This window comes from Dipodomys spectabilis, unplaced genomic scaffold, assembly GCF_019054845.1.
Source record: "Dipodomys spectabilis isolate Male_0828 unplaced genomic scaffold, ASM1905484v1 ptg000147l, whole genome shotgun sequence".
Classification (NCBI taxonomy): domain Eukaryota; kingdom Metazoa; phylum Chordata; class Mammalia; order Rodentia; family Heteromyidae; genus Dipodomys; species Dipodomys spectabilis.
In genome coordinates, this window is record NW_024870824.1 from 10,046,991 (window position 1) to 10,071,463 (window position 24,473).

General features: G+C 38.3%; 1 protein-coding gene across 4 annotated transcripts in view; it reads left to right on the forward strand.

Annotated features, from left to right (window-relative positions):
- Positions 1-24,473, forward strand: part of Arhgap26 (Rho GTPase activating protein 26) — a 459,434-nt gene that overhangs the window by 340,192 nt on the left and 94,769 nt on the right. For all 4 annotated transcript variants that reach the window (XM_042692003.1, XM_042692006.1, XM_042692004.1 and 1 more), the window contains exons 18-19: positions 2,017-2,176; positions 22,886-23,024. In XM_042692003.1, the coding sequence (XP_042547937.1) occupies positions 2,017-2,176; positions 22,886-23,024 (299 nt within the window). The remainder of the gene's footprint in view (positions 1-2,016; positions 2,177-22,885; positions 23,025-24,473) is intronic.

The following is a 24,473-nucleotide window of genomic DNA, read 5'->3' on the forward strand; positions in this document are numbered from 1 at the left end:
AGAAAGAGGGACTCATCACTAGTTTATTATCATTATTATCAGAACAATTATACAGCAGAATCACCTATGACAAGAAAGATGTGAGTATAGTTTTCAGCAGAGCTATGACTGGCAGAGCTGATTTTTATATTGGCCTACAGTTTGAAAGTGCTTTCATACATAAATATGCATAGTTTGTTAAGGGGTTAGCATATGAAGTTACCAGAGGCTTCTGTGAAAAAAGGGATAAGCCATTTGGGAGGGAAAGCAAAAGGACACAGAACTCCCTCCTACACACAGGAGCCTGTGTGGGAAGCTATGATGTGACATGCAGCTTGTAAATATGCACACTTGCTGATTGTAATTCTGGACCCAAGTCTTTCCTTGCTGGGTCCCAACCTGATCAGCTGTTTTAACTCTTTCAGACTTGGAGCTTGAAGTGGTTCTGAGTAGGTTGGAAATATCTAAGTAAAACCATCAGTCTCAGGTAGAACTAGGAAAATGCTCATAAAATATCCTTTTGTACTCATTACCTTACTCATGTAACTCTAGCCCCTCTGTACAGTATCTTTACAAAAAAATTTTAAAAATCTTTTTGTGGAGTATAAACAGGCTAGACTATATCTGTGGCCAGTCTCTCTGCTACAGGTATTTCTTAATAGTCAAAAACAAAATTTCCCCCTCCTTGAACTATGCCACAATTAAAATCCCATAGCCCTAACCACACCCTCCTTCTTTAAAAGGAGGAAGTTAAACTCTTTGCCTCAAAAAATCATAGAAAAGTACACATCTGCTGATAAAATTGGTTGATGTAGTATGTCAATGAAGGCTCAGTTTAAAAATTGGCACTTTAGGTAGAATAATCTCTTGCCCTCCTACATAATAGAACTACACAAGAGAAACAGTGCAAGCATTGATAGAATTGTGTGGAAAAAATGCTCAGTATAAATAGAACTAAATGCTAGGGAGGCAGGTCTGTGCTAACTGCCCATCTCTGCCCAATTTCTCTCTAGGCTCCACTTAGTAATGAATAAGTTTCCTTCTTTCAGCAGGTGATTTAGGGAAGCTCCTGATATTTTCTTTTTTCTTTCTTTTTTTTTGGCTATCTCTTATTTTTTATTTTTATTATCTTTAAGTAGTTGGCTCCTGATATTTTCTTAAGGATAATGAAGGTCATGAACTTTTAACTTATTTGTTGCTAGTAGATCACTTTGTGTGTGTGTGTGTGTGTGTGTGTTTACACAGGGCAGCAAATAAGTGACTTTTATATTGAGATCATGGGGGCTTGGGCATGGAGTTTAAATACATGTTTTGAATAATTGCTTATCTAAAAACACACATATGTATTTATGTGTGACTGTGGCCCAGCTACTGCTAACCCTGTATGTCACAATATTAACAGAGCCATGCATCTGCATATACAGTATTGTGTTTTTATTTCTGTTCATGCCCCATGCTGCACTTAATGGGAGCTATATGCTTAATTGGATGGGACTTTAATACTTGAGTCTAAAGTGCTGAATTGCCTGACTTAGTTTTAAATACTAGGTCTGCCCATTTTAAAAATAGGGCTTATTTTGTAACTGAATTAAAGCTGTTAGGAGTTTTTGTATTTGTTCTAGAGAAAATATTAACGATTCAGTGGTTTAAGCAGAAACCAAGAAGGTGTAACCGCAAGGGATTAGCAGTTACTTGGACTTGCAGATGGACGCAGATGTACAAAGTTTCATATTTTGGCACTGGTTGCTGTGGCCCATATATTGGTTGGTTAGTTGTTTCAGGATGGAACGCTGAGAGACTATCATCCTGATATAGCAATATAACCTGGATGCTTATGAAGATTTGAGAACTTTGGTAGATGGAAATACAAATAGAAAAGTCTCTCTTTTGATTCATGGCATCTGAGGGTGTGCTGAATTCTAATGGCTACAGAGTAGATAGAGAGATGAGAAGGTAGGAAAGGTACGGAGAGGTCAGCTATCCATCTCTGCACACACTATTTCTCTCATTTGTGCCTTTTTTCTTCTTCTTTCCCAGTGTTGCTAACAATCACAAGCAGAATTTAATGACTGTGGCAAACCTTGGTGTAGTGTTTGGACCCACTCTGCTTCGGCCTCAAGAAGAAACAGTGGCAGCCATCATGGACATCAAATTTCAGAACATTGTCATTGAGATCCTAATAGAGAACCACGAAAAGGTAATATATAATTAGAATAGTCATTCAAAGGTGACCCAGCTTTGCACTGTTTATGGTCCTTTCATTATGAAGATGGCCAACTTGCTAAATGTGGTAATGATAAATCTGAGGGTTCCAAGGAAGGTAACAATAAAGATGGGGAGGGTGGACTAGTAGCAGTAGAGGGAGAAGCCATATTTGTTGAACACTTATTCTGTGCAAAGAACTATTGAACACTTTATATATGTTGCTAATTTATCCTCAATCCAGTGCAAAGTATACTGTTATGAGCCCATATTTTTACTTGATTATCTTCTTAGGAACTTAAGTGTTATGAATATTAAACATTTTTATCATTTGTGTTATAAGTATTTTTCCTATAGCTTGAATTTAGATTTTGTAAATGGTATATTTTTTCATTGTGTGTATGTGTTTCTGTAGGTGTCTTTGTGTATGTATTTTGTCATTGCTTTAGGACATTGAGGTTTCTGTCTGTATGAGGAAGGCCTTCTCCACCAAATAGGTAACGAAGCATGTTATAGAGAGCTGCCTTCATGAAACTGAGAATAGGGCCACAAATTTCCACTGATCTTTATTACCTCATTGCTCCTAGTAGTGAATCCCTGTGAAACTTCTTGGAACTTGTACAGGATTCCCTGTACAGGCTACTCTGCAGCCATAACCCTGGGATCTTTTAAATGCATTTCTTCTGAAATAAACACTTTGCCTAGAATGGTGAATTAGTTGTGCAAAATAAATCTAGAATCTTACTACTTCTTTTTTTTTTTTTCGGGGGGGGGGGAGGTCGGTCATGGGGCCTGAACTCTGGGCCTGGGTGCTGTCCCTCAGCTCGTCAGCTCAAGGCTAGCACTCTACCACTCGAGCCACAGCACCACTTCCGGCTTTTTTCTTATGTGGTGCTGAGGAATTGAACCCAGGGCCTCATTCATGCAAGGCAAGCGCTCTACCACTGAGCCACCTTCCCAACCCTGAATCTTACTACTTCTTACACCTACATTGATAACTCTAATGAAAGCCACCATCATCTCTTGTCTAAATTTTTACAAGAGCCTTCTACTGTGCTTTCCTGATACTTCTAGGCCTGTCTGTTCTGTTATTGGTCACTGGAGAGACTTTTGACTTAAGCCAGATCCTATCAGTTATCTACAGCTAAGAACTATCTTATGGCTTCCATTTGTTATGTGAGAGTCAGGCCTTACAGGAGTCTCAGCGTCCTACATACTAATACTAGTGACCTCTCTATGGGTCACAAGTATTAAGTGGATCTCATTAGGAATCTCTTATAGTTACCTTGACACAATAGGCACACTTACTTTTTTTTTTTCTTTCCTTTCCTTTTTTTTTGTCGGTCATGGGGCTTGAACTCTGAGCCTGAGCACTGTCCCTCAGCTTTTCAGCTCAAGGCAAGCACTCTACCACTTAAGCTGCAGCACCAATTCCAGTTTCCTGGTAGTTTGTTGGAGATAAGAGTTTCATGGCCTTTCATGCCTGGTCTGGCTTTGAACTATGATCCTCAGATCTCAGCCTCCTGAGTAGCAGGATTACAGGCGTGAGTCACTGGTGCCCGGTACACTCACTGCAGTTCCATCTGGATCACTCTTCATCCATAAATAAAACCACATGGGCATGTTTCTTCACTGCTTTTTAGCTTTCTATCATCCAAGTAGATCTCTGGTGAAACAGATCAGCAGTCTCCACTTCAAGTATTCCTTTTCCCCTGCTTTTCTCTTTCCTGGCATTTAGCATTTTCTTCCTCACTTCTGTTAGCATGTAGCTAGCAGGGATGCATCACAAAGTCCAGGATATTTGTATTTTGTTCACTGTTTGGTGTCTGTTCCTTCAGGAATGAGGTATTGAATGAAAGTCAGTCTTCAAAATGACTCCAATAAGCCCTGTCTCCTCATATTCACTCCTTTATGTAGTATCCTTACTGGCATATGTAGTCAGTAAGATATGACGGAAGTAATGATGTGTGACTTCTAAGCCAACTCATGAAAGGCCTTGTACCGTTGTTGTGGTTTCTGAGCCTGCTCATGCTAGCGGTGGTATATTCATGTTGTGAGGACAGTCAAGGGAGCTGCAGGAGGGAACTAAGGCTTCCTGCCAACAATCAGACTAACTTTCCAGCTATTCAAGCCTCAGTCATCATTTTGAGTGCAGCCTCATGAGAATCCCTGAGTCCCAAATCAACCTGATAAGCTGACCTGATCAATTCCTGACCTGCAGAAATCGAGAGTGATAATAAATGTTTGGGGTGTATTGTGGTGGTGGTGAGTTTTTTGTTGTTGTTTTGTTTTGTTTTGTTTTGGTGATGGTCCTGGGACTTGCACGCAGGGTCTGGGTGCTATCTCTGAGCTTTTGTGCTTAAGGCTAGTTCGCCACTTGAGCCATAGTTCTGGATATTTTTGGTAGTTAATTAGAAATAAAGAGTCTCAGTCCCTGCCTGGGCTGTCTTCCAACCACAATCTTCAGTTCTCAGCCTCCTTAGTAGCCAGGATTATAGGCGTGAGCCACCAGTGCCCCACTAAATGTTTGTTGTTTTAAAATGTTGGAATTTGAGGTAATTTGGAGGTTGTAGACTGTTATATGGTTACTAGAGAACCTGGGAATATAAACTTTAGATGTTTAAACACTGGAGCCTCCTCTTAATAGTTAGTAAGAGACAGAAATTAAGTGTCTGAGGAAAATTTCTTCATTGAGGAAAATTTCAAATTTTAGGAAAACATCTTCTTTGAGAAAAATTTCAAGTCTGAGGAAAATGTTGTCTTTCTAGCCCCAACTTGGAAGCCCAGTGTGCCCACCTCCCTCAAATACAGGAAATCACTTATATGTGATCCAGTTTCTGTTACATGCAAAAAAATATGAACCTGTTAAAATGGAATAGAATATAGCAGCACTTTCCTAAGGGCAAATCACATGGCTTCAATCCACCAGGTAACTGTGAACAACTCTATTACTTAATCCTAGATGCAGTCAGTGACTGAAGACAAAAGTTAAACTTTCGTTCATATAAGTTCAATGTGAGTATTCTCAAGATAGCATCCTCTGCAGTAATCAGACAGCCCCGATGCCTTCCATTCTGTAGCTCTGCCTTCCACTCTTCTCTGTTAGCTAACAAGTAGAGAAAGGGAGAAAGACTAAAAGACTATATCTAGAAGATAACTTGCTTTATTTTCCCCACATTCCATTGGCTATGTCATCACATAACCACATCCGAGAAAGGCAGCCTAACTGCCCAGCAGAAAGGGGAAACAAAATTGATGATCAGTTTGCTAGTCTTCCATACTCCTTTGTTTTTTTTTTCTTTTACTTTTGAGAGAATTACATGAGGTGGTTTATGTGGAAAGCAAAGATTCAGTAATTGTAAACCATTGTTATTAAAAATCTCAACATTCTTTGGAAATAAGACTCAAATCTGTCTCTAACTATTGAACATGCCCCTCCCTCCGGTAGCACTTTTATAATTTAATTATTTCTGAAATAAAATCATTTTAAATGTTGAGACAGAATTCCAAAAATGAGCTCATTGTTTATATTTCATGTCCCTAAAGCAAAGAGTGTCTGATTTTTTTTGGGGGGGGCACGGTTGTAGGGCTTGAACTCTGGGCCTTGGCGCTGTCCCTCAGCTCTTCAGCTCAAGGCCACTTCAGCCACAGTGCCACTTCTGGTTTTCTAGTGGTTTATTGGAGATAAGAGTTTCACAGACTTTCTTACTTGGGCTGGCTTTGAATAGAGATTCTCAGATCTCGGCCTCCTGAGTAACTAGGATTACAGGAGTGAGCCATCAGTGCCTGGCTTGTCTGATGGTTTTTGAACTATAATTTCTTTGCATGTCCTTGGCCTGCAAAGCTAGATTGAAAAGAACTAGATAGAAAAAAGTAATCTGTAGCACAATGGCTTAATCCTGAAAGTCTAGCTACTAGGAAGGTGTAGCGATCAGAGGATCATGGTTCAAGGCTAGCCCCAGCAAAAGAACCCTATCTCAAAAAAAGAACAAAAACAAAAAGACCTAACACAGTGGCTCATTTGTAAAGCTCCTGCCTAGCAGAATACAAGGCTTCAGGTAAGAAGAAAGGAAAGGAAGGAGGAGCAGAGAGGGGGGGAGAGAGAGAGATACTCCCAGTAGAACTCCCAGAAGTAGTATTAGCATAAGGACAAACAGCCATCTTGTATTGGATAAAACATGTGGAAATAGAAATATTAAGTACATGGCAAGGTTTATAAATATATAGCCAGTGGATGATGACAAATGTTTACTTAGTTTGGTGGGCTGCAAATTACGTTATCCTTTGATGTTAATTTGTTGTTGTACATATAAGGAGTATTACAGTGCTTTCATATATGTTCATCTTCATTAGTCTATGCTAGAGGGTGGAATGAATCATAGTAGAATTTGTGTTTCTATGGCCCCAGTAAAGGAATGAGAAGAAAAGTGTACTACTAGGATGAAGGTCATGTTTCTAAGGCAGAAAGGAGTTAACTAAGGTACCATCAAGACAAGGGTTTTTAATCTGGGATGATGGTGGGCTAGTGTTATATGCAAGACCTGGATATATCTATTGTTCTGGAGAAAAAGTCCTTAATCTTCATCAAATTGTCTTTCTAGAAACTTAGAGTAATCCACTTACCTCCTTTATAAATGTAACTTCATGGGCAGCCTGGTACGAAGCAAGAAGGTCCAGTCTCAGTTTCCTATAGAAGCCTTTAGTGTTTGCCATCCTTTGCCATACATGGCCTTTCTGAACATGACACTGAACAAACCCCCTGGTGATGGAACTTAACCTCAAATCCAGACAGCTATTAGGTTCTTAGAAAGTATTTCCATAGCTCTGCACCAGTGGCTGTCCTAGCTACTCAAGAGGCTGAGATGTCGGGATCACTGTTCAAGCTAGTCTGGGCTGAAAAGTCCCCATGAAACTCTTATCCCCAATTAACCACTGTGGCTCAAAATGGTAGAACACTAGCCTTGAGCAAAAAGAGCTCAGGGACAGTGGCTCAGGCCCTGAGTTCAAGCCCTATGACTGACCAAAAAAAAGAAAATATTGTCACAGAGTTATTCTTCAAAATGCACAATATTGAAGACTTAATGAGATTTAATAGCATTCCTTAGGTGTGGCTGTAATTTTCTAGAAAATCGCTTTTTGTCTTTCTCATAAACATGAATACACATACACACAGATATACTCTCTCACACACATTTCTAGGAGTTACTCATTTTCTGTGTTTTCTTCAATGCACAAGTTAGAGAAAATCATGAAACTACAATTTCAGAAATGCCTTTCAACAGAGCCTTTACATCTGATAGCATCTGTCCTTTTGCTTAAAATAAGTCCTAATACAGAGTTTAAGTCCATGCACTATTACTCTTACATTGTTAAGAACATCTTATACGAGGTAGGAATAATGATTAGGTATGATCTGGGAAAAAAATAGAATATAATGGAAATGAAGTTGTGCAATGCAGGTGTCTAACTGTTGGATTGATCCATAGAGAGAGAATCACAAGATGCCCCTTGTACCTCTCTGTTGCTACAGAGCAAATCATCTCCCAGCTTAGTGATTTAAAACAGCAATGATTTTTTTTTAAAGGTGATACAGGACTTTGCACTTGGTAGGCAGGTTCTGCCATTTGAACCATATCCTCAGCCCTTTTTTACCTGGGTTAATTTTTAGTCTTGCTTTTTTGCCTACGCTAGCTTGGACTGCAGTCTCCCTATTTATATTTCTCACAGGGATGACACCTACACATCGCTATACCCAGATTTTCCTGCACAGATGGGGTCTCATGGACTTTTTGCCTAGGCTAACCTTGAACTACAGCCTTCCCAGTCTCCTGAGTAGCCAGGAGCAGTGATCTCATTGTTCTCAATTCTGCAGGTTGAGAATTGGGGTAGGATTATGTATGTCCTATTTAGTGTCAGCTGGGAAACTCAACTAGAACTGCAAGATTAAAATAACTCATACCTTATGCCTGGGATGGTAATACTAGTGCGCTCTCTCTCTCTCTCTCTCTCTCTCTCTTTCCTGCCTTCCCTCTCCCTACTCTCTCCTTCTTTCTATCTCCCCCTTCCTCATATTTCTCTTTCCTTTCCCTTTTTCTTTCTCTCTTTCCTTGCCCCTCTCTCTTTCTCTCCTTTCTCTCCCTCTCTTTCTCTCAATCCCTCTACTACCATGTGATCTTTCTTCACCCAGTAATCTAGTCTAAACTTCAAAGGAGTAAAACATAGAAATATGCTTTTAAAGCCCAGTCTTGAAACAAAAAACAATGTCTGTTCTACCTTATTCTGTTGGACAAAGCAAGTCAGGTCCAGCCAAGTTCAAGGGGATAGAACTAGTCTCAACACTAGTTTTGGATATAGTTTGGGGAAATGACTTGCAAAGGTTCATATGTTGCAACTCAATTCCCATTGTAAAGTATTAAGAGGGTAGAAACTTAATCAGACTATGCTGTTTTTTAAATTTAATTTTATTGAAAGGTGATGTACAGATAGCTTGCAGTTATATATATAAGGTAATGAGTATATATCTTGTTGAAATTTTTACTCCCTCCCTCATTTTTCTCCCATTTCCCCCCTTACTCCCCAGAAGTTATAAAGTTCATTTCCAACCTGGTGTCTTGTGAGTATTTCTGTTGTATTGGTTCACCCTTTGTTCTTAAAGGACAAAGACTATAGTATTTAGAAGTAGAGCTTTTGAGAGGTAATTATGATTAGGAAAGGTCATCAGGGTAAAATACCCATGGTTGGCTTTATAAGATGAGGGAGAGACCAGAAGACAGAGAGACTTGTGTGTGCACGCATGCACACGCGCATGCACACACACACAACACACAATTACATGCACATTTCACATACGCTGTCACCTCTCTACCTCAGGCAGCAAAAAGTACTATCACCAGTGTGTCCACCAGTGGACTTCTAAAAGTATTAAAATAAGCCACTTTTCTTTACAAAGTTACTCAGCCTTAAGTATTTTATACACACACATACACACACACAAACACACACACTCACTCACTTATAATAGCCTCAGGTATTTTTATGTAGGAAAAATGGACTAATACACTCCATCTATGGATGGAAGGAACAATGTTTTTGCAGACATGGGAAACTTCCGTGACTGCCATCTTTATAGACAGTCTATTGTGCCTTGTGGGTTTGCATTTAATTTCCTTTTGGGAAGGCTTTGCCTTCTTGTAAGTAGTAAACATGGATAATTGCTCAGTACTTCTAATAGAAAGTATTCTTCTGTTTCTTCTCTGCAAAACCATGTTTTAAAAATCAAGGGCCTTCAAACTTTTGGTGGTAGTGGCAAATTCAGCTCCCAAAAGCCCTGTGTGAGACTCCATTTTGAGAACTAACTAATAAATGTCTAGACTGGAAAAGATAGTTTGACCTTATAACCAACATTTTAAAAGGGGGAAGAAGGGACTGGGAGGCATGGTTCCAGAGTAGAACACTTGCCTAGCAAGCAAGAGCCCCTATGCTCAATAATTAATAACACATACATATACACATGAAATATGAAACTCTTGGTATCTAAAAGGTTCAGTTATCCTAACTTAATAAAACATGTTTTAGTTTGTTTATTTTGCTTTCAACAGAGAAAAAGACATCTGCATTGTAACTGGCTAACATATATCTTTTGTCCCTGTCTGTGGGATTACTTATTTAGTAAAGGTTAGCATTAAACCTTCAGCATAGGGTTAATCATGAAGGTGAACGCTTTATGCTGTCACCAGCACATCTACCTATCCTCCAGCTAGTGCCTGTGAGTATAGCTAGTTCACTGGAACTGTTATTTCACAAAGAATACACATATGAGTTCTTGGGAGCCTTAGTGATGTGTTATTCATATAACTTCAGATTGGCTAGGAGAAGCTGTACAGGCTACACATTTACCCCATCACAATGGCCCAGAAAATCCATGCCAGCAGACTATGGAGGAGAACAATATTTTCCAGAGTTTTAGGAAATAATTATTCCAGAGTAAGAAGAGATAGAGAGGTGAAGAAGCCTTAACGTGCAATATACTTTTGGGGGGATCATGGAGACTTCTTTTTCCATGTTTGTAATACATACTGATTTATTTATTCAGTTAAAGTTAATAGAACTTTTAAAATGTAATAATAATAATATTTTAAAGTAATCATAATAATAGTGATAGTAATAGCTTACTTCTATAGCTTATTGTGTACAAGATATGATAAGCAAATTTTTATCTGTTTTTTTAAATTTTTATTTATTTTTTATTGTGAAAATACTGTACAGAGGGGTTACAATTACATGGGCAAGATAATGAGTACATTTCTTATCAAGCATTGTAGAGGCTCCTTTGTTTTCCCTTCCCATTCCTTCCCAGCCTCCCCCCCCCCCCCCCGGCACCCTCCCCCCCCCTCACCAAATTGTAAAGTTCGTTTTCCACATGACAACTTGTACATGCAACTCATTGTTGCAACGAGTCCACCGGTATCCTTATTTAAACGACTTGTTTTTCCCCTTCCCCTCCACAAATTATATTTCATTTTATTTATTTTTTTGTTCTGGGCCTGAAACTTGAACTCTGGGCCTGGGTACTCTCCCAGAGATTTTTCTTTCAGGGCTAGCACTCTACCATTTAAGCCAAGGCACCACTTCCGGCTGAGTAGTTTATTGGGGATAAGTTTCTCATGGACTTTCCTGGCCAGGCTGGCTTCAAACTGCAATTCTCAGATCTCATCCTCTTGAGTAACTAGAATTACAGGTGTGAGCCACCAGCACCCAGCATTTCATTTAATTTTTGCAGCAACACTATATGGTCAGTATTTCTAGCTTTGTTTACAAATTATGAGCTTCAAGTACTTAGAAGATGAAGCAGGTTGATAGGTAGTGAACTAGGATTGAACTAAGGACCATTTAGAACCTATGGCTATGAAAATCCATTCAATCTAACCTCTCTTTGAGATAGTAAACATTTATTATCAACTGTTGGCTTAAGATAAATAAGATAGATCCTTTAATTCAAGTGGCAACTATTTTGTTATGATGTAGCTAACTATATTTGCTAAGTAACATCCACTAACATGTAACATCCACTGAGGAAGAATAATTTGATTCTGCTGTCACTGGACTCTGGTTGATGAACAGGTTTTCTAGGCAAAGAATGAATAGAAAGAAGAGCATTTTAGAGAGGAGGGATGAACATTAGACAAATTGTACATATGAAATATGGTCAAAGTAGTTTATATGTGTGAACATAGAATAATGAAACCTAGTGAAGCAGTTTTAAGAAGGGGGCAGGAGAATAAGTGAAAGTAATAGCAAGTGAATTTGATCAGGATGTATTGTGTTCATATGTGAAAGTGTCACAATGAAACACCCCTTGTACAACTAAAGTATGCTAATACATTACTGTAAAATTTAAAAAGTGGCAAGATTGTGAAGGGACTGTGGGTGACATTTTGCCAGATAGCATGAGATGATACTGGAATGCAGTTGGATTCAGCTCATTTGTCAAAGTCTTAAAAGCTGTGGAAAGTGGGTTGAATGTACTGCTGAAACCTGGGGGTTTCCAAGGAGAATAGTAAAATGATGGTATCAGCCTTTTAGAAAGATATCCCTGGATGCCGAACCACGCACTGTACTTTGTACCCTGATAGTTGATATCAAAATTTTATATAACAATTTTATATAACAAAGCCATATATTTGACAATGCTGATATAAACATGTACCTCAGGGAGTCTAACCTTTGACCATAGCCTTTACTTGTTTATGTGGATCAATGGGATCATCAGAGACCGCATCAGTTGTGGTAGCAAGTTCAGTCCTCAGATACCCTTTGTAAGCCTCCATATGGAGAACTAAGTAATAAATGTCTAAAACTAGAAAAAAAAATTTTTTTTACTTTAAAATCAGCATTTTTAGAAGGGAAAGAGATATGCTTCTTCTTGCCAGACTTATAAGGGGAAAAAGCTAGTCCCATCTGTGACTCCAGACTCTGTCATATGACAGCTAAAGAAGGGCAGACTTGTGGGTGTGGCTCTTTATACCTGTAATCAAGTGCAGGTTGAAAGGGCAAAGGGCAAAAGATTTTGGCTCTTACCTTGCTTAATCTGAGGTATGGTCAATTGTTTTAAGTTACCATTTCTTTATGGCGGAAGAATCTTTTCTTCAGACTTGCAGCTTATCAGCCCAGAATTTAAAAATACCGAGCAGTCAAATATTTCAGGTCATTTTGGAAATAATCTTTGTATGCTTCTAGTTAAGATTTTAAAACAAAAGTATTAAATGTTTCCATTATCCAAGATACTTCCAAAGACTGGAAATTCTGCAATTTCTTAAAAAGAGTTTTTTTATTTTTATTTATTTATTTATTATTATTTATTTTTTTGGGGTCTGGTCATGGGGCCTGAACTCTTCAGCTCAAGGTTCTACCACTTGAGCCACAGCGCCACTTTCAGCTTTTTTTCTTTTTGCTTATGTGGTACTGAGGAATCGAACCCAGGGCCTCATGCATGCAAGGCAAGCACTCTACTACTGAGCCACCTTCCCATCCCAGTTTTTTTTTTTTTTTTAAGGTTTGTATTTCAGTGACTTTGAAAACTTTGGATATCTAGGAAGAACAACTCTAACAAGAAAGCAGTTGCCTTTTTGTGGGTTTGGTTAAGCATGAAAGGCTAGTTGTGTGTGTGTGTGTTTGTGTTTGTATGTGTATGTGTGTGTGTGTGTGTGTGTGTGTTACTTTGTACTGTCCTAACAGAGAGTAGCAGTAGCAGGATTGGAAATGTTGATTTTTGTAACAACCTAAGGCATTTCTTTTGCCAGTTTCCTGAAAAGGGTTTTGCATGTAAAGCAGAATGTATACATGTATACCTGTGCACTGTATACTTCTGTCAGCATTAGTCCATAATGCCTCTTAGTGTATTTTGTGATATTTATAATGCCTATTAGTATATTTCCTTTCCCAGTCCACCAGTGGGCTTTGGAAGAAGTGAGTGATTTGGGGCAATCACTAGAACCCTCTTTTAACATACTTTAACTCCTAATGTTTCAAAGCTGTGTAACAACCCATCCATGGATGAACATGCTGAAAACTTAGAGTAAGTACCTAGGCCTAAACAACTTTATAAGATGTGAATTCTATGGAGTTAGCATGATTTAAGTTGACTTGGGCCTGCTAAACTACCTTGAGCCGCTTTAACTAAAATGTTGGTTACCTTAGAATCCATTGCATCATTGGTATGCTTCATGCATAAAACATAGATGCATTCAAATTCAATTGATTTATCAGTTCATTTCCTTATTATTTCATAATTGCTAATTTTTAATTGAACAACGATGATGATGGTGGTGATATAGTATGGTTGGTTGTACTGTAATGGTTCTTGGTACTCTTTTGGGTTGGTCTGCCTTCAGGTTAAGAAGTAAGGTAGAAATATTTGTGTGGTAAGCTGGAATGACTCTGTCCAGTCACAGAACTAATTCTCTTTTTTTGTGTGTGGCACATACTATGTAAGATTATTCTTCATAAGTGTAGTAAGACACATAAATTCTGGACACATAAATTCCCTTTAGTAAACTCCAGATAAACAAGTAATTTTTTTTAATCGGGAAGCTCCTTTAATACTGTTCAAATAGGGGTGGAGTTTGTTTGTTGTTGTATTTCTCTCTGTCAGTAAAGATAACAGGAAACAGAATCTGGAGATACGGAAAAAAAAATCATAGCCATCTGTCTATATATACCCTCAGTTACTAAATGTAATTGGTTCCTTTTGAGAGATTTTTAATAAAACTCCCCAAACTGCTTTCCAAATTGTTGATCCCCCTGCCAAAATGCTGATATCAACAGGACATAAGACTTCCAGCTGTCCTTAGAAAACCTTTCTGCATCTACAGCCTCTGAATTTGGCTTCTCGGTGATTATAGCAAATGAGATCTGCTGAGGCTTGCCTGGCAGTTCGAAAGTACTGGACCCATGGCTCCTCTGACCCCTGACAGTGCTGTCATGAGAACCATGAGCAGAGTGAACCTCTCTCAATAGCTGTCGCCCTCCATTCCTCAGATTTAAATACTCCAGCCATGTAATAAATGAAACCCTGATGGATTTCTGCCTTGAGAAAATACTTCATCTTGTTTCTTGTGTAAACCTTTCTGTTTTAGACTGTAATCTCCAGGCCTCTACTGTGATTTATTGTCTCAGAGCTGCTTCACAGTTATAGACCAGGAGCTCTTCCTCATGACCTAATTTTCCTCCCATAAAAATAATAGCGCATAATAATGAGTATACTGCATACTTTGCAGGAAGACTCCTAATCCTCTCAAATTGTTGGGGCATGTGGCAGATGGGATTAAGAAAAGGTTGTAAGAATGAATTTTCAACATGATTAAGAATAAAATCCACTAGTGTCCATACTCTACAATGTCAAGATGGGCTAGAGGGAGACCAGAGAAATTTGAATTTGGTAGACAAGAGAAAAAGAAGAGCAGAGTCTAACATTGCTGTAGGCAGTTAAGATTGATGTTTTGCAAAGAGCAGTAATTAAATTTACACTTATAAATTAAATCCTTGTGTACTGATTGCAAATAATTTATTATGAAACTCCAGTTATTTTCCTTCTTACACTCTAAGTCTCCTTTATTGTCAAACACAACAGTATGTTTGGAACAGTGTGGACCAAACTGTTAGTTGTTTTAGTCCTCACCATGGTAATGTAACTTTTTTTTTTCAATTTTTAAAATTATCTTTAAGTAGTTGTACAAGAGTTACCATTCAACAAATCAGTTTATGAGTGCAATGCATTTTAAGTGATGTCACTGCTTTAATTATTCTCCCTCATCCCTCCCACGGTAAACCCTCCCCTCAATTGCCTTAATTTCATAGAATACACATTGAATTTTTTTGTGGGGGGGGGGGGTCAGTTGTTGGGCTGGAACTCAGTGTCTGGTTACTGTCCCTGAGCCTCTCTGTGCTCAAGACTAGGGCTCTATTACTTGAGCTGCCATACCACTTCGAGTTTTTGAGTAATTAATTGGAGATAAAAATCTCATAGTGGGCTGGGAATGGGGCTTAGGGGTAGCTTGCTCACCTAGCATGCATGAAGCCCTGGATTTAATTCCTCAGTAGCACATACACAGATGATGCTGGAAATGATGCTGTGGCCTTGAGCAAAAGAAGCTCAGGGAAAGTGCCCAGGCCCTGAGTTCAAATCCAAGGACTGGCACCAAAAAGAAAAAGAAAAGAAAAAATCTCATGGGGACTTTTCTGCCCAGGCTGGCTTTGAACCACAATTCTCAGATCTCTCAGCCTTCTGAGTAGCTATGATTATAAGCATGAGCCACTAGCACCCAGCTTACACATCGAATTTTATAACTGCTCTCTTTTCTTTTCTTTTCTTTTCCTTTCTTTGCTTCGCTTTGCTTTTCTCTTCTTTTCTTTTTTCTTTTTTTTAAATAAGTTTTTTTTTATTGTGAAAATACTATACAGAGGGGTTACAGTTACATGAGCAAGGTAATGAGTACATGTCTTATCCAGCATTGTTGTCTCCTCCTTTGTTTTTCCCCTACCATCCCTTCCCTCCCACCTCCTCAAATACACCCCCCAACCCCCCCCCCCCCCGCCTCCCCCACCTAAATTGTAAAGTTCCTTTTTCCACATAGTGTCTTGTATATCTCATTGTTGCAGTGGGTCAATCTGTATCCCTATGTAAATATTTTGTTTTTTCCCTTCCCCTCCCCAAATAATACCAACATGAAATACAGTGAAAACGGGTTATACCATGCAGGAGGGACACACAAAGCAACAAAAAAAAATCACATGGTGTCTTATAAATACCTTAGAAACAATAGCAAGGAAGAAAAAAAAAACACTTGTGTCCTTATCTTGGGGTTCATTTCTCTTAACATCATCTTATCTGATCTTTTCTGCTTGTCCCAGACATATACTAGTTATTGCAAATAAGGGAAACCATGGGACCTATGTTTCTTTGGGCCTGGCTTACTTCACTTAATATAATTTTCTCCAAGTCTTTCATTTCCTAACAAATGAGGCGAAGACATTCTTTCTGATGGAGACATAGAATTCCATCATATATATTTATATATATATATGTATATGATGGAATTCTTATATATATTATATATATATCACATTTTTTGATCCATTCATCTACTGAGGGGCATCTGGGTTGGTTCCATATCTTAGTTATGGTAAATAATGCTGCAGTAAACATAGTTGTGTTGGTAGCTTTAATATGGTCTTGTTTGTGATCATTTGGGTAAGTGCCCAAAGTGGGATTGCTGGGTCCTAGGGGAGCTCTGTGTGGAGTCTTTTGAGGAACAAGTTTACACTCCCACCAATAATACAGTAATATTCCCTTCTGGCCACATCCTTTCCAGCATCTGTTGTTATTAGAGTTCTTGATTCTAGCCATTCTAATAGGGGTGAGGTGGTATCTCAATGTTGTTTTGATTTGCATTTCTTTTATGGATAGAGAGGTTGAGCATTTCTTCATGTGTCTACTGGCCATCCTTCTTTCCTCTTCAGAGAAGTTTCTCTTTAAGTCTTTACCTCACTTATTTATTGGGCAGTGGTTTCTTTGAGGATTTGTTGTTGGGGGATTTAAGTTTTTGAGTTCAAGGTATATTTTAGATATGAGACCCTTGTCTGTTGTATGGCTAGTGAAGATCTTCTCCCAATCCGTGGGCTTTCTATTGATCTTGCTAGCTATGTCCTTAGCCATGCAGAAGCTCTGCAGCTTCATGCAATCCCATTTGTCCAACCTTTCTTTGATTTGTTGTGTTTCTATGTCTCTATTAAGAAAATTTTGGCCTGTGCCAAGGAGACCTAAGGTTTTTCCTATTCCATCCTGTAATGTTTTCAGGGTGTCTGCTTTGACTTCGAGGTCTTTGATCCATTTGGAGTTGATTCTGGTGCAAGGTGATATATAAGGATCTAGCTTTAGTTTTCTGCAAGTGGTTAAACAATTTTGCCAGCACCATTTGCTGAAGAGGCTCTCTTTCTTCCATTCTTTTTTTTTTTTTTTGTTAAGCTCCCTTATTGAAGATTAGTTGGCTATAGGTCTGTGGGTTCATTCTGGGTTTTCAATTCTATTCCATTGGTCCTGAGGTCTGTTTTTGTGCCAGTACCAAGCTGTTTTGATTACTTTGTGGTAGAGTTTGAAATTTGGTATTGATACTCCTCCAGCACTGTTCTTTCTGTTAAGGATCATTTTTGCAATTCAGGGTCTTTTATTGTTCCATATGAATTTTTGGATTGCCTCTTCTGTTTCCTTGAAGAATGAGGTTGGAATATTGATAGGTATCACATTGAATTTGTAGATAGCCCTGGGAAGTATTGCCATTTTCACGGTGTTGATCTTTCCAATCCAGGAGCATGGGAGGTTTCTCCACTTTGTAAGTTCTGTTTTGATTTCCTTTTTCAGGTTTTTAAAGTTTTCATCATAGAGGTCCTTCACTTCTTTGGTTTGTCCCCTTACCCCTTTTCATTTGTTTACCCCTCTCCCCTTGACCTCCCCCGCTACACCTTTCAAGTGCCAGTATTCATTTTGTTAGTTTTTCTAAGGAATTGCATTGTTTGATTAATCCCCTTCAGGCACCATACTTCAATTAATACATTTATGTATACTTGTATATAGTCCATATGTATTTACTTGTACATTTATAAATTAGTTTTAATTTCCACATATGAGAGCAAACATATATCCTTTGTCTCTCTGGACCTGACTTAACATAATTTTTCCAGGTCCATCCACTTCCTTGAAAATGATGTAGTATCATTCTTTCTGATAAATGAGCAAAATTCAGTGGTATGCATGTATGTGTGTGTGTGTGTATATATATATATATATATATATATATATATACATATATATATATATGTTTCTGTGTATATACACATATATACAAATGGATCATGAAATGTGTGTGTATACACATATATATGCACATATATATGTATATGTATATATATATATATATGTGTGTATATACATTCACACACACATTTCATGATCCATTTGTCCATTGAGAGGCATCTGGTCTATTTCCATACCTTAGCTATGGAATTGAAATTCACACCTGTCTCACATTAAAACCCATACCTTGAACATTGCAGTCATTAACATGGGTGTACCAGTGGCTTTACTACATTCTCATTTGTAATCTTTTGGATAAATGCCTAAGAGTGGTATTGCTGGATCAGTGGGGGTACTTCTTTGTTTAGTTTTTTTCTTTTTCTTTATTTTTGTTGAGGAATCTCCAACTTTTGTAGATGAGCTATCTGGAGGTCACATCACAGATTGACATCCTTTGCTCAAGATCACAGAGCTAGAATCAAATCTGTTGAACTCTAAAACGTACTATCTTGTCTTCTGTTTCTCAAATTAATATTAGGTATAACATGCACAAGTGGTTGAGCCTCACAAGCTGTTGGGCCCTACCCAACTGTGCTCCTTATCTTTGTCACCTTGGACAAATTGGGTAATTTCAGTGAGTCTGTTTCCTCATCCAAAAAATGGCCAGAATAATAGTATCTGTCATTATTATTAGGAATGAAGTAATCCACAAAGTTTGTCTGTGTAAATAATTTATCATGGTAAGTAAGTACTGAATGAATTTTGGTTATTTTTTGTCATACATACTACTACTATCTCTTGTCCTGATTCTATTTTAAGCATTTTATGTACCTTACCATGTTAGATCCCCATTTTCTAGAAGGCTTAAAAACCATTTGTGTGTGTTCAGCTAGTATGTTGAAGGCCAGAATTCAAATTCAGGTCTGTCACATTTTAAAGTTCATATACTCTCTTCCTTCAAAATTACTTTATATTCCTTTCCTGTATTTCATATGGTGATACGGTGATGAAGTAGATGTGTCAGTGATGGGTCAGTGAAGCTGTTGGTGTTGTCCTGGATTCATTCCAAGGCTGTCTGACTGCAAAGATGAAATCAACCCAATCCAACTTCTATCTTTCATGGCTTAAGCGAAAATAGTAGTTCAGCATTCATAGTTTCCACTTATAGGAACCTTGAAATTGAAAATACTTAGCAGGTTTACCTAGAGTTGTATTTTTATTTTATAATTTTATTTTTAATAGCTTATAGCAGTCTTACAGTCTTCTTAACTTTTATCTGCAAGACAGTCATGACTAAATTGGAATTCATTTAAGTTGGTCAGTTTTAACAGAACACCTGGGGCATAGAATGAATCTCCTCTCTCTGTGTTAATTCGGAAGGCGTGTGTAAAATGAATAGATTGTTCCAGCTGCATGGAAGTGTTTCATGAATCCATTGCTCCTAGTTGACATGAGCTCATGTGCCAGTCCTTCAGCAGAAAGCTTTGACCAGTGTTTCTTCCTGATAGCCTGAAGAAAGCTTCATTTGATTCTCTTCTAAATGAAATAGGATTGAAATAACCAACAGAGCTGTGAATGATTCCAATTCACATCAGAATTCCAACTTGAACTTTGGGCCTACAAGCAAACCCCTGACCTGGCTAGAAAGTGGCCAAGAAAGCAACTTGGCTTGTGTTCAAGTTTCAGAGTTAAATAAACAATAGAACTTTAGAGGATGACTTCCTAGACTCCTTAATGAACATTTGTGTCCTGCTCCCACTTGGTCTAATTTAGAAAGGTGTAATGTCTATGAAGTCCTAGGTTTTACTTGTGGTCTCACTCTTGCTCACATGTATGGCAGATCAGGAGATCTCATTGCACAACAAATCATCCTGTGTTCTTTGCTGAGTTGACCTACAGCTTAGGAATTAGTCACATGAACACTTAGCCTAGTGCTTAACAGGTGCAAACACACATGTAGAGAAGCCACTTTAAAATGTTGATGATAATGGTGCATATTAAGAGTGTCATGTAAAAATGGCTATAGCTCATTATGACTTGGAGGCACAAAGTCAAGGGGGAGAAAGTTTCTTAGAGGTCATAACACTTGAGCTCAACATAGCTTTTCACTTTTCTTTCATTGTAGGAGGTCAGAAAGAGACTAGAGACTATGTAGCACTGGGAAACATTATATACTGGTTCCAACTGCTCTGGAAGTTAGATATCATGTTGCTTTTGTTTTAAGTCTCCTCTTCCTAGCCTTCTCCCCAGTCCATCTCAGCTATGTGCAGTGATTCCATATATCTTGTGAATTTCCAGTCCCTAGGGAAGATATGATAATGCTGCCTTCAAACAGCTGTGTTTTAGAGGGAGACTGACTTAACCAGCTGGCTGGCATCACTGGAGCCCCAGGACCTGCCAACCCAGGGAGAACAGCTGAAATTCTTATAATTCTTATATAGTTGTTTCCTCCGTGTTAGCTTTAGAATTTTGCTTTTAAATGCAGACACAAAGGAGATGATTAGGAGAAAGATTCTCAGGTATGTAGGGTCACCCATAGCTGAAGGGAAACGGCCAGCCACCTCTACCCTCTTGTAAGTCATGATGGGGGAAAGAGAAAATTAAGAAAGATGCTAACTTTACTGAAAAGTGATAACCAAATGCATTGATAAACTTTGATAGCTCAATACAGTCAGAGGGCTGGTTATATAACCATTATGAATCATGTTAGGGATTTTTTTTTAACAAATAGAGAATACTGCCGTATAATGGAAGAAGGAATATATAGAATATAAAACTATAAAGCATATAATCTCAGCTATGGAAAGTGTGTTTAGCATTAAATGAGAATTCACACAAAGTACTTAGCCCAGTATGTATTGTAGCAAATACTTAGTAAACCGCAGCTACTGGAATGTAAATTCTCTAACCACAGGAAACACATTTGTATCATTCACTGCTAAACCCAAAGTGCTTAGTATAAAGTAGATGTTCAAAAGAATTTCACTGATTGAATGAATGAGTAGTATTATTGTATGCACTTAAAAAGGAATCTGGGGTGGGTGGGGGGAGGCCTGTTCCCATCTAGAACTATATCTAGAATATTGGTAACTTCACCTTCCTATGCCTCAAGGTTCACATGGGCTATCACACAGGGTTCTGAGAACTGTGTGAGGTGCATGTAGGCTGTAGAGTGAGGTGACTGGCACCTGGGGAGTTCACAGAGTGGTGGCTACTGTAACCGTGGTAGGCACCATGCAATTGTTAGCTATTATGATTTGTAGATGGTGTCATACTTTTATCTATAGAAAGAAAGGTTAAGAGTTGCTGTTATTTTTGTCTATCGCTTTTTTGTCATATTTTTACCATGGACTTAAATATCTCTCTCACCTTCCCAAAAAAACAAAACTTATAAAGAAATAAAACCTAAACTCGACATGGTAGCATATGCCTGTAATCCCAGTTACTAGGAAGGTCAGAGTCTAAAACTGGTCTGGGCAAAAGCACAAAAGCATACTTGGAAAAGAACCTAAAGCATAAAGGACTTGGGGTATGACTCAAGTGATAAAGCACTGCCATTAGTTCTCATTCCTGAGGTGGGGGTGGGGTTGGAAGGATACCCTTAAATGTTCATAGTAATTTTCTCTGAATAATAGAACTGGGAAAGTTACTCTGTTTTCTTAAGACTCTTCTACATTTTTCCAAGTTGTCAAAGATACATATGAGAATATGTAGGTGTAGTGTGTATATCTTTATCTATATATGTATGCACACATATAACACACATTTGTACCTTTTATCATTGGTTAAAAATCAACACCTTACTGATTAGGATACATTGTACTCATAAATAGAAATGTTATATATAAACCTCTTTGTACAATTATTTGAAGATAATTTTAAAAGGAGAAAAAAATCAACCTCTTCGTAACTTTTCAGCCAGAAAAAGGAAGTTCTGCTTCATGCATACTGCAGAGCTGCTGAAATGGGAAGGCTTCTCCCTCTGAGGACAGCTGGTGAGGGGAAAAGCCCTGCTCTGAGTTAGCAGTTTAAGTTATGGAATAGTTGAGAAGAACTGGGAAAGAAACTAATAAAGAAAAGTAAAGGAATTTCTGATTAATTGGTTCTGGATAAAGACACTCATAAAATTACTGTTACATGCAATGCATAGCCTATGAAATTAAGAAATTGAGGAAAGGGGCTGGGTTAGGAGAGATGAAGAAGAAGAAGGAAAGGGGTGACATTGATCAAGATACATTGTACTTATAAACTGATTTATTAAATGGTATTTCCTTTGTATAACTATTTAAAGATAATTTAAAATAAATAAAACAAAAAGTAAATACTTTTAATAGACAATGGCTGTGGTTATCCCAATAGCTTCCATTTCTCCTGATCCATGGGCATCATGACAGACAGGGTTAGAAATATAAGTGAACTGTCACCAAACTCTAGGATCAGTTTCTGAATCTAATGTTCCTAGTCTAATAGTACTTCCAGCTATATCTATAGTGAAGTCCTGAGCAAATGCCAGAAATGTCTTCTCCAATCTTCTGTGTATGTGTGTGCGTGTGTGTGTTTTGTTTATTTTATTTGGAAAAGTATTCCAGCAAATGAATGGAAGGAGAATGAGCCATTATGGTGTTTCATCTTTATTACTATTATTATCTTTAAGTAGCTGAGCAAAGGAGTTGCCATTTAACAAGGCAGTTTATGAATACAATGCATCCTAACCAATATCAACCCTTTCATCATTCTCCAATCTTTTCTCCCACTAATCTTTCCTTACCACTAAGCTTTCAGTTGTACTGATTAAGGCCTGTGCTGTCTCCTTAATTCATAGAAGCAAGTAACCTTTTTGTGAAACTCTATTTGCAGATATTTAACACTGTGCCTGATGTGCCACTCACCAATGCCCAGCTGCACCTGTCTCGGAAGAAAAGCAGTGACTCCAAGCCCCCATCCTGCAGTGAGAGGCCACTAACACTCTTCCATGCTGTGCAATCAACAGAGAAACGTGAGTCCCCGTTGCCCAGAGTCAGGGTGGTGGACCTTCCATGTGGCCTCCTCCTGCTCAGGAGGGATTCCTCCAGCTGCTCTGTGTTCTGTTGGGTCTATGTGTTCTTGATACTGTGTACCCTTCCAGATACACTGTACCCTTCCAGTTCTATTGCTAAGTAACCCTCCTAGGGTAGGAAATAGAATTGCTGAAAATGAAAGGTATGGGCTATTATTGAGAAGTCTCTTTCTAGATCTGTGGGTGGATACCTGAGCCTGTTTTCCTGAGTTCAGCTCCAGCATCACCTCTGTGGCCCTTGTTTCCTTGGAATAATTTTGCCTTTTTTTAACTCAGTTTGTGTTTAAATGCTTAAAGGAAGAAGTCCTATGCCCTACTGAATGTGCCTTTGTGTTTTTTCCCCCATGTCAGACCTGGAGTTGGTACTTTAACATACTTGGAAATAATTAATGAATTAATTAGAAAATCATTCCTCCTAGTTCCAAAGAGCGGAGAATTATCACCTCAAATGCAATTTTTTGTCAATTTTTTTTCATTCCAGAATTTCTGAAACAGGTATTAAGACTTAAAATATATAGTTATTTTTCAGTTTTTATAAGAAGAGTCTGGTGAGGGGTAGGAGTTGAGGCCTATGGCTCTTCTGGAAGTCAGTCAGACATTGGTTCCTATGCCAGTATTACCACAAGGCAAGCCTTTTACCCCCTCAATGTCAGTTTGTTCATCTGTAAAAAGGCTTAAGAGTACGCATCTCGTATGGCAGTTGTAAGGACTAATATTACGTGTTTTAGCATCTGGCACCAAGCCTAGCAAATGGCAAGGGCCAATATCTGAGAGTTGCGGCTACCATTATTAGGTTTTATTTAATCATTTGTAGGTATCAAGACTGGTTCTTACATATAGCTGATGATTATGTTATGCCTTTAAGGGACTGGGTATGAAGAGGCCTTGTCTTTACAGCTCAAAATTGGGATAAAGGGAGTAAACCAGTAGATACATAGTGGTGAGTTGCCACAGTAATTTTTCTCATGAAATCTACCTCCATCAACTGTCTATGCTAACTTGAGTTCCAGGTTTCCTCAGTGGAAATTCTGCCTCTGGGCTTGTCAGCTATGTGTGATATGCAGATTACTTAACATCTCAGGACCTCAGTTTCCTCTTCCTGTTAAATAAGGGTAATAGCTTCCCAGTGATCAGTATGATACTGGGACATAAATATACAGTGTAGTTTCAAGTTTTTAATAGGAGACCATATAATACAGGAGTTGTGGCCTTATGCTCTGCTATAAATATCAGCCTGTTGTGAAGCTCTTTATACATGCCAGCTGCAGAGTTATTGCTGAGTAAATACTGCAGTGGCAGTATCATCATCATCATTATCCTTATTGATCTGTACCAGGCTCTGCAAAGGCACTGAAAGGACCTGAATTACTTTGACTTGAAGAGGAGAGA